Source organism: Carassius carassius, chromosome 5 (genome assembly GCF_963082965.1).
Source record: "Carassius carassius chromosome 5, fCarCar2.1, whole genome shotgun sequence".
NCBI classification, from domain to species: domain Eukaryota; kingdom Metazoa; phylum Chordata; class Actinopteri; order Cypriniformes; family Cyprinidae; genus Carassius; species Carassius carassius.
In genome coordinates this window covers 21,220,423-21,230,251 of record NC_081759.1, presented here as the reverse complement: position 1 = coordinate 21,230,251, position 9,829 = coordinate 21,220,423, and the positions used below count along the sequence as shown (strand labels likewise).

General features: G+C 38.2%; 1 protein-coding gene across 3 annotated transcripts; it reads right to left on the bottom strand.

The window, feature by feature from the left end:
* Positions 1 to 1,495: 1,495 nt before the first annotated feature.
* Positions 1,496 to 8,093, bottom strand: lhfpl2b (LHFPL tetraspan subfamily member 2b). Of its 3 annotated transcripts, none has more exons than XM_059550118.1 (4): positions 7,953 to 8,093; positions 7,708 to 7,862; positions 4,659 to 5,263; positions 1,496 to 2,413 (listed from the first exon to the last, which is right to left on the bottom strand). In XM_059550118.1, the coding sequence occupies exons 3-4, from the start codon at positions 5,065 to 5,067 to the stop codon at positions 2,157 to 2,159; spliced, it is 666 nt and encodes a 221-aa protein (XP_059406101.1). In that variant the 5' UTR covers positions 5,068 to 5,263; positions 7,708 to 7,862; positions 7,953 to 8,093; the 3' UTR covers positions 1,496 to 2,156. The 3 variants fall into 3 exon arrangements, with proteins under 3 accessions (XP_059406101.1, XP_059406103.1, XP_059406102.1); XM_059550120.1 differs by having other exon boundaries at positions 7,708 to 7,832; positions 7,953 to 8,049; XM_059550119.1 differs by lacking the exon at positions 7,953 to 8,093 and having other exon boundaries at positions 7,708 to 7,946.
* Positions 8,094 to 9,829: the final 1,736 nt, after the last annotated feature.

Sequence of the window (9,829 nt, the reverse complement as noted above, 5' to 3'; positions counted from 1 at the left end):
TTCTTTATTCATGGCTGTGTTTTTGGGCAGAATTGTGAGTGAGCCCACTCCCTTGGATGAGAAGCAACCCCACACATGAATGGTGTCAGGATGCTTTACTGTTGGCATGACACGGGACTGATGGTAGCGCTCACCTTTTCTTCTCCGGACAAGCCTTTTTCCAGATGCCCCAAACAATCGGAAAGGGGCTTCATCTGAGAATATGACTTTGCCCCAGTCCTTAGCAGTCAATTCACTATACTTTCTGCAGAAGATCAATCTGTCCCTGATGTTTTTTTTGGAGAGAAGTGGCTTCTTTGTTGCCCTTCTTGACACCAGGCCATCTTCCAAAAGTCTTGGCCTCACTGTGCGTGCAGATGCACTCACACCTGCCTGCTGCCATTCCTGAGCAAGCTCTGCACTGGTGGCACTCCGATCCCGCAGCTGAATCCTCTTTAGGAGACGATCCTGGCGCTTGCTGGACTTTCTTGGACGCCCTGAAGCCTTCTTTACAAGAATTGAACCTCTTTCCTTGAAGTTCTTGATGATCCTATAAATTGTTGATTTAGGTGCAATCTTAGTAGCCACAATATCCTTGCCTGTGAAGCCATTTTTATGCAACGCAATGATGGCTTCACGCGTTTCTTTGCAGGTCACCATGGTTAACAATGGAAGAACAATGATTTCAAGCATCACCCTCCTTTTAACATGTCAAGTCTGCCATTCTAACCCAATCAGCCTGACATAATGATCTCCAGCCTTGTGCTCGTCAACATTCTCACCTGAGTTAACAAGACGATTACTGAAATGATCTCAGCAGGTCCTTTAATGACAGCAATCAAATGCAGTGGAAAGGTTTTTTTGGGGATTAAGTTCATTTTCATGGCAAAGAAGGACTATGCAATTCATCTGATCACTCTTCATAACATTCTGGAGTATATGCAGATTGCTATTATAAAAACTTAAGCAGCAACTTTTCCAATTTCCAATATTTATGTAATTCTCAAAACTTTTGGTCATGACTGTACTTACTTACATGACGTATGTCCTCTATTTGACCCAAGTGCTCAAATACGGGTAGGCTACAGACCACAAGTGTGTGAAGAACTTTACCCACTGTAGTTTTAACATAGCAGTCTGTTGGTTTTCAATACTTTGCCCTTTAAAATTCTAAATGTCTGTTCAGTTGTTCCTATGTAAAAGAAAAAGCAGTAGCAAACACAAACCCTTTTTTTCTTACCTCTGTGCCAGTAACACAATCTTTAGCTAGGTTACTATTGAATTATATTTATTATCTAATTTAGCTTTTATTATGTATTGTTTTTCTGGGCAATTTGCAATTGCAAGTTCCTGAATATGATGAATGATGGGATACGCTTAGCCTCAAATACTACTTTGAAGTTGTTTGAGATAGAGTGGATTTAGTGAAAGTTAAGGGCACTGAACTTCGGCATTTTTCGGCACTTACTTCCTCTTGCGTACAAACTACAAACATACAAAAGCCAAGACAGTCTAGTGTCGGTATTACAACAGGCACTTTATTTGTCCTCTTAAGTCTAATTGGCAGCGTCAGATATTGTTGACAGATGAAAAATATCTGAACTCAACAAAAATACTCACAAAGCTACAGTTGAAAGTTCGTCATATCATGCAATCAGCTTCCCATATATGGACTGTTTGCAGTGAACACACACTGTGATAGAGAGACAGAAAGTGCCTCAAACACCTTCTGATTCAATAATCACTTTTTTTTACAGTTTAAAGAGACTAGGTCTATCACAGGGCAGTTCAGAGTAACCTATTCTAATTTTCAGCATACCATTCCATAGACAACTGCTTATAGTTTCATCCATTAGTAAGAAGTTACTAAATTTAGTAACAAATAAATCAAAATACTGATAAAATGCATTTGCTTATAAACACAATGTTAATGCATTTGTTAGTATCAAAAGGTTTTTTAATAAAAATAATCTGTTATGCGTATACTTTGCAATGGCGATGCAGCGATAAGATAAGATGAGATGTGATTAAAAAAGCACAAGCAAATACATTTGTAAATTCCTTAATCAGTAGACCTACAGGTCTGAAATACATTCTCATTTATGCAATAGTCATTTCAATCAGTAAACATGGGACACAAATGATTCTTTTTCATCTGAGTGGTTTGTGTTCACATCTCACAGCACACAAATGAGACTCCGTCCCTCTTCAATCTCATCCTGCACCTTATCGCTGGAGGTGGCGATTTCAGCCTGGGCCGAAAACATAGCACAGATGAAAGTGAGAACAGTGCCTCCTATGGCTGTGTAGAAAGCCCAGCCCAGAGAACACAGGCCCACTTTATATGGGGAAGCATCAGGACCACAGTAGTCAACCACCTTCTTAGAGCCCCAGCCTGCAGGATAGAGCATCAGACCGAGGATGAGGAATAGACCTGCAAAAGAGAAATGGGAATGCTGGAATTACAAGGACATCCATTCAAACAAATAAAAAACATTGTGAATTACAGTTGATAAAGTGTTCAGGGTAATTGAAAGGTGGACAGTGTAGTAAAGGTTAACAATAAAACTTCCTGAAACTAATAAGAAACACAGCTATAGAATTCTTAACGTCCATTCACACCAGGAACAATAACTATAATGACAACCATATTAGTGTCCACATTCTGTTTATTAGAAGTATGTCCTGCTTAGTTCAGTCAGTGTACTGTTTGAATACATGCAATATTGGTTTGTTTGAACTCAGAGGAAGTGTCAGCCACATTAAAAAATTTAACAGCTTAAGTCATTTGTGGATTAATGCGTATTGGAGAAGCGAACCGTTTAAAACGATTTAGTTCGATTTGGTGAACTGGTTCAAAAAGATCCGGTTACAACGAATGATTCGTTCGCGAACCGGATATCACAAACTACTTTGTTTTGAACCGTCTTACAACAGACACGGAAGAGAAGACAATGCTGAATAAAGTCGTAGTTTTTGCTAGTTTTGGACCAAAATGTATTTTCGATGCTTCAAAGAATTCTAACGGACCCTCTGATGTCACATGGACTACTTTGATGATGTTTTTCTTACCTTTCTGGACATGGACAGTATACTGTACACACAGCTTCAATGGAGGGACTGAGAGCTCTCGGACTAAATCTAAAATATCTTAAACTGTGTTCCAAAAATAAACGGAGGTCTTACGGGTTTGGAACAACATGAGGGTGAGTTATTTATGACATAATTTTGCAAATTGGGCGAACTAACCCTTTAAGTATGATAAAATCTATGAATTACCTAAAATGTGCACCTTACTGGTGAATAGTGTGAATGGGTCTTCACTTGGTATTTTAGTCCTATGATTTTATTTGGAAACTGAATGCTAACTTCATCTTTCTCTCTAAAGTTCCTCTTTCCTTGAAGACACACTCACTCAAAACTAGAAGTTCAGATTTCTCCTTGTTTTCCTGACAATGGCCTTGCAGCCCCTTTGAACTGTGATAACAACATCAGAAAAATCTCTTTACAACACGAAAGGTTTCCCTGTAAAACCTCAGGGTAACCATTGAGTCACAATTTCTGTTCCTGTGGCTCAGTGATAGAGCATTGCATTGGCAGTGCAAAAGGTTGTGGGTTCGATTTCCAGGGAACACACATAGTAAAAAAACCTAAATGCACTGCAAGTTGCTTTGGATAAAAGCATCTGATAAATGTAAGATCTAGGATTTAATTGTAGTGTTTAAAAGGCAAGGCAAGAACTCTTGCTGATCTAATCTTCATACCAAACGGAGCAGGTTGCTGTGATCCCTCTATTTTATTCTTACTCTAAATAGGCAAGTGAGATCCTGTCTCTGAAGTCATATTGAAGTCATGCTCTCACTATTCACAAATTATTCAATCAACATGTCATAAAACTTTCAATGAAATTATACAAGAGCTACATAGTTTGGAAGTACCTGTTTTTAGTCTTGGTCTTCTATAAAATTAACTGCAATATTTTTATTGTACCACAATACTTTATTGTTCTAGTTTCCAGACATGACTGCAAAAAAGATGCATTATCATTACTGATCTGTTAGTGCCTGGTATTTTGACTCAAAAGGCCCTGCCACAGTCAACATTCCAGCTCTGCTCCTTTGAGCTGGTTTGAGAAATGGTAACAAAAGTAGGTGTGGATTCATGAGGCCTGCTTAACAAAGCATTCAGATCAGCATGGGATAAAAATGTACCATATTTTCTAAATGGATAGATTGTGAATGACTTGTCCATGCATATGTCTGCTCTTTTTTTATCAGAGTGTAATTCTTAATGCTTAAGACTTATTTATGCTCATATCAAGCTCTGTTTTAAATCAGAACTAGGACAAGCTTAGCAGGGATTTCTAAACATTGGAGACACCGAAGTAACATTTCCAATGCCGTAATATTTAGACTGTCTTTTCTGTAATGGGATGATGAGAGTGTTGAAGTTCATAATTAAATAGCATGGTCTTTGAGGTCACCAGAGGAATGTCAAAACCTCGAAGCCGTAAGGTCAGAGCATTCTGGGGGCAGCTTCAGTGTCTCACTTAAATACACTCTCTAATTTTCTGTGTTTAGTTGATAGTGGTTCAAAGTTAAAAGATGACCACCAACTGCCACCACAAAGACTGCCAAGTATCTGAGAAAGCAGTGCTACAGTAGACTGTCCCATCTTACCTGCTATTCCCTGAAGCAGGCCACACACATTGAATATGCTCTTCTTCAAGATACTCTGGAAGCACATGCTGAAAACCGAAAGGATGGCCACTAGGGACAGAAGAAAGATTCCGATGACTAGAAATATAACAGTGGCTTGCCAGAAGCCACTGGCTATTTCCACGAAGTCTGTGGCGTAGGCCCCACACTGGACCACCTTCTGCTGTGCCACCTTGATGCAGCGGTTATAAATACCCAGGGTGCGCTGGTCACTGTGGTGAGAAGCCGTGATGGTGAAGTTGAACTCAGAACCATCGGGATACCCCACTAGCCATTCGGCGCTCATAAATGCCACCAGCTCAGCAAATGCCACCACAATGCTCATCAAGGTCCATAACATAGAACGGCATGTGACTATGACGTGACACATTCTGCAGAACCTTTATGCCAGCACTTGAGAGGAAGGGGTTTCTTCAAACAGCAGCTAAAGCACGTCAGTGAAGGTCCAGTGGTGTTATCATCACAGCTTAATTAGCAGCAGATCTCCTCAAACAGTACCACAGAAGAACTCCTGAGCTCTAGGACCGTCCGGAGAGTATCCATGTACTGACACCGACTGAACAACTCTATGGAGAAAAAAAGAGAAGCATTTGTTTGAGAAAGTTATAATCAAGGCTATAAATCTAGATTGCTCAAGAGCTCTGAATCAGCACACTGACGTCTGTACCAGGAACAATCCAATTTAACTCTGATGTTTTCCAGTGCATAAACCTCTCTGAAAATCCTAGCAACATGGCACACTCTTAAAAATGCTGGGGTAATCAAAAATCCAAAATCAACCCATTTTGGGTTTAGTAGAAAAACTTTGAGGTGGGAGACATGTTGAGACAAACAACTTTAAAATTAATTAAAATTTTGACTTTTTTATTGATTGATTTTTTGGTCAGATTTGTTGCTTGCAGTTGAGGAAGGAGTTGTCAAGTCAGGAAATGGAGCTGTCAAGTCGAAAACTATCGATTCATGATGTTGGTGCCATGTCGAGTCAGACAAAATATCTAAGCAATAATCCCTACTTCACGTTAGATGCTGATTGGTCTGCACAGGAAAACACAACTATTTTATAAGGTGGTTGTTTTGTATGAATTTGTATGATGTGAACAGTATTGAAATATACAATTTGGAGAAAAAAGCCTGAAGGCCCACCTCTAAACATAATCATCGTTGGGACGTAAGTATATTGTACAAAACATACAAAGGAGATTTTCCAGAATTTTTAATGAGATTTTTTTCAGAGGAGCCAGTTTAGGTTAAAAAAAAAACAACAACTGAGGGTAACATGTATGAAAAGGCATGGAAATACCTGGAATACTTAATATTAGCATGACAAAGATATTCAAAAAATAAAAAGTTTCTGTCATTTCACCCATCAGAGGATAGTGCTGCAAGCTATACAATACTTTCACCTAGGTCTGTGTTATGACAGGTCCTTACTGTGATACCGCAAGATTGTGTAAGTAGTAGCAAATGCCTGTTTGTACAGGTATGAAAGGTGTTAAAATAAAGAATGTGAAAAAACAAAATGTACTTCGTAATGCAGTCATAACATAAACATAAGAAAGGCATAACATTTCACATTAAAAAGTTCCTAGTTTAAGTAAACTGAGTCTGAGTACACGATGACTTAAAACCTTCAATGACAGTGCTGTGAAGGCAAGTGATATATGAATTTATTGAATGGGAGATTATTATGTCAGGTTAGGGTTAGTCTTTTCTTTTGGTATCAAGAAATGTTTTATCATTTAAAACTGAAACAGAGAACAACCACAGCACTATCTCAAAGCTTGAGTCCCAGGGACTCTTCAAATATACAGTATGTCTTGTGTTTAGAGCTTTTTTGTTACTACCAATAAACTTATCGTTCCAGTCCTCAAGAACGATTATTTAATTATCTGTGACCTGCCCAAGATTGTTTACCTGAATGGCCAGAATGTTTCAGATCTAAGAAACACAAAGAATGAGCTCACGCTTAATTTAATTACACCACATGATTTCCCCAAAAAAGGAGGTAGCAAACGAAAAAGAAAAGTGCCATGGATTCTTAAGGGGCCTGAAGAATGTCAGAGTCTGTTGCTGTGAGATGAGGACACAAAGGGCTCTCCTGCTGGAGAAATAACACGGTTCTGAAAAGGGATAAGGAGGTTCTCCACTTTTGAATAAAGATGGACCCAGAAAATCCCTAGAAACGGTGACAGACTTTCACCGGTTAATTGGAGTTTCAATGGTTTCAACCGAAACGCTGCCTTTAAAGCAGTTTGAAAGCTGACAAGAAGCATTCAATGAATTCATTAGGAACTCTGGAATGTCTTCCAAGATCATTATTAAATACTTCTTAAGAGGTCCAAAGGTGCTCAGCAATCAAACATAACCTGAAAATCACAGAGGTCAATCAAAAGCCCTATCTTATAGGCTACATCTAATTAGCTCCTATGCATATTAATATGGGGTTTTCATTGGCAGATTCTAACTTATAACCTTCTTTTACTGTGTAACTGTAGCATACAGTGATGGTATCAACTGTTAGTACAATGGTGCATATGCCAAGGCATGGTACACCATATCAAATAATATAATGGTACATGTTCAATCAAAACAATGCTATTGCCATGCTACATGATGTAAAATCATGTTATTTCACTAACTTTTAAATCTTAAGCAGTCTGCCGGCTGATTTTCGTGTTACTTCAAAGAAGAACTTTATTTTCCCATGTCTCCTGTTACAATCTGTTACAGATGTTTGCCTTAAAAGTACAAGTTGAAAAAGCAGTTTTATTTATATTTAAGGAGCAAGGCAGAAAAGTCCCCTGGATCACTGCTCTCTGTTCTCTTGTTCTGTTTCTTTGAATGCTCTGTCTAGTGATCAGTTGTACCATCCCACCACAGCTAGAGAAAATGATCTCTTTTGTTCAGCGTGACTTTCGACGATGTCAAAACCTATTCGACACAGCTGAAATGAGACGAACAATAACACGCAGTCCGAAAGGCAAATATAAGACTTGTGTATTCCTCTTACCTTAACGGTTCTGAATTAACGGGCTGTTCGGTGATTAGTGTTTAACTTCCTGATGTGTCTGAGCGGATCTCCTCTGTTCTGACGATACACGACACGCGCCAGAAGGGAAGAGCCACAGCAGAAACCTGGAAACATTCAGCTTCACAATCACAGCTCTGGAATACACGGAAAAACATACAACATGGCATCGATTAGAGATCACGGAACCTAGTTCGGCGCCAGACTCAAAACAATACCAGTTCTACCTCACTTCAGCTCCTTTCTCATTGTTTGTTCACCGCCTCCTTTACTCCAGCCCCTCGTGAAGTTAGAAAGGCTCGGAATGCGCCCGTACGCCTACTATGTAGGCTAGTCTAGGTAGACAGCTCACTACGAGCTCACATTTCCTCTGATTTGCCCTCTTTTACTTTGTAAAGATGTTTACTTTTTTTCTGGAAAATCTGGTTAACTTTACCCAGTCAGTTTATATACGAGTATGGCTGGATGTTTCTTCAAATATGAGTGGGCTAGTTCTCGCCCTGTTTCACACACTCATATAAAATGTTTAATCACCCCCCACCCCAAAATGTTAATTATATATTGGGTTTGATAGCTCAGTTGAGGGAATATTTTAAACATTTTTTCTCGGAACAAAAAGGCTTAAATCTTTAAAAGCTTGCATTTGTTTTTGTATCTTTAATTATAGAATTAAACAGTCTTTTCACATTTTGTAGGCTATTTCAAAAAATTACAGCTTTAAAGTAACACCAAATAAAAACGTTGCTATAACTTATCAAGATTTTCCCTAAATAAATATTGAAATGGTTTATGTTGGTCTTTGCTGGCATAATAGTTTTAAAAACAATAATAACATTATAATATTTGAATGTGTTTCACATAGTTTAAAACTGAACAGCTGCAAGGGATAATATAAATAGAAGGCTTTTGGAAAGCAGTGGAAATGATTAAGGATTGATAAAACACTTCCAGGACAGTTTTAATGTGATCTTCATACATAAAAAAGGATCAGTTAGCCTACTACAAATCAGACCTTGATTTGTAACATAAAGTCAAGAGACAAGGCATGGCTGCAGATGACCCATCATACAAATATTACATGTTGTCTGCAATAGTTTAAATATGAACATTTCGAGGCCGGGGTAGTAAAATATTCCTTATAAGGACGTTAAAGAATGAATTAACAGAAGTGTTGTAGTACAAATGTGTCAACTCTAGAGGGCTATGTGTCTGTTACTGTAAATGAGAGAAGACAACGAGTGTGGGATGCAATGTTGTGTAAAAAAGAATGCTCTAAAAGTACATAAAAATACATAATGTTCTCAATCAAAGTCCAAACAAACTGGTGCATTAACAGTAACACTGTGTACAGCTATGAATTATTAAGTAAAGTTTAGGACGTATCTGTTTTAACGTGCAATATTTGCTGACCGAAAAAAAGATTAGGCTAGTCCAAGACCGAAAGATCATGCAAATGCCTGACAAATACTTTGACTGTGTCTCATCCTTACCTAATCTGCCCTGCAGCATTCAGGTCTGTCTTTTTCTACTCAAGCTTTTGGATGTAATCCCTGTCTATGAAAATTGGGAAATGCTGTACTGACTTGCCAGTGAGTGAAACATCTTAACTCAAGGGGGTGAAAAAGCTACAACAGATGCTTGACAGAATAGATAATAAAATGTCATATAACACACTAACCTTTTTATTAATTTTACTGCTCAATTTGTCTAAAATGACATATGTAGAATTATTTATTTTAGCAAATGGATTGCAATTAAAATGAGAATACTCACTCTAATTCTGTTTCTGTGTATCTGTCCTGGTTTGTTCTTAAACAGACTTTAATTTTCCTTGGCTGTAACATCTTAAAAGACATTTAGATTGAAATGAAGCATAATGAAACAGTTTAATCTTCAGGGAAACTGAGACGCTAAAACATCAGTGTCCTCAGATTGAGCTGCATATAGACATATAGTCTTGGTTAGACATATAGTCAATACATACAACAGCTCTACTGTAAAGTAACACATTTCAATCCCAATAGTCCATATGCAATACAAAAATTCTTGCAATTATAATTCAGCAGGGCCCAACAATAAGATTTTCCCCTGCTGGGTCAGTACA

What these genes read in the sequence shown, in the direction of transcription:
- lhfpl2b (XM_059550118.1), bottom strand. Translation starts at nt 5,067, where the DNA reads ATGTGTCACGTCATAGTCACATGCCGTTCTATGTTATGGACCTTGATG. An exon ending in CCTGCTTCAGGGAATAGCAG is followed by an intron (nt 2,414 to 4,658) that starts GTAAGATGGGAC and finishes TCTCTTTTGCAG; the next exon opens with GTCTATTCCTCATCCTCGGT.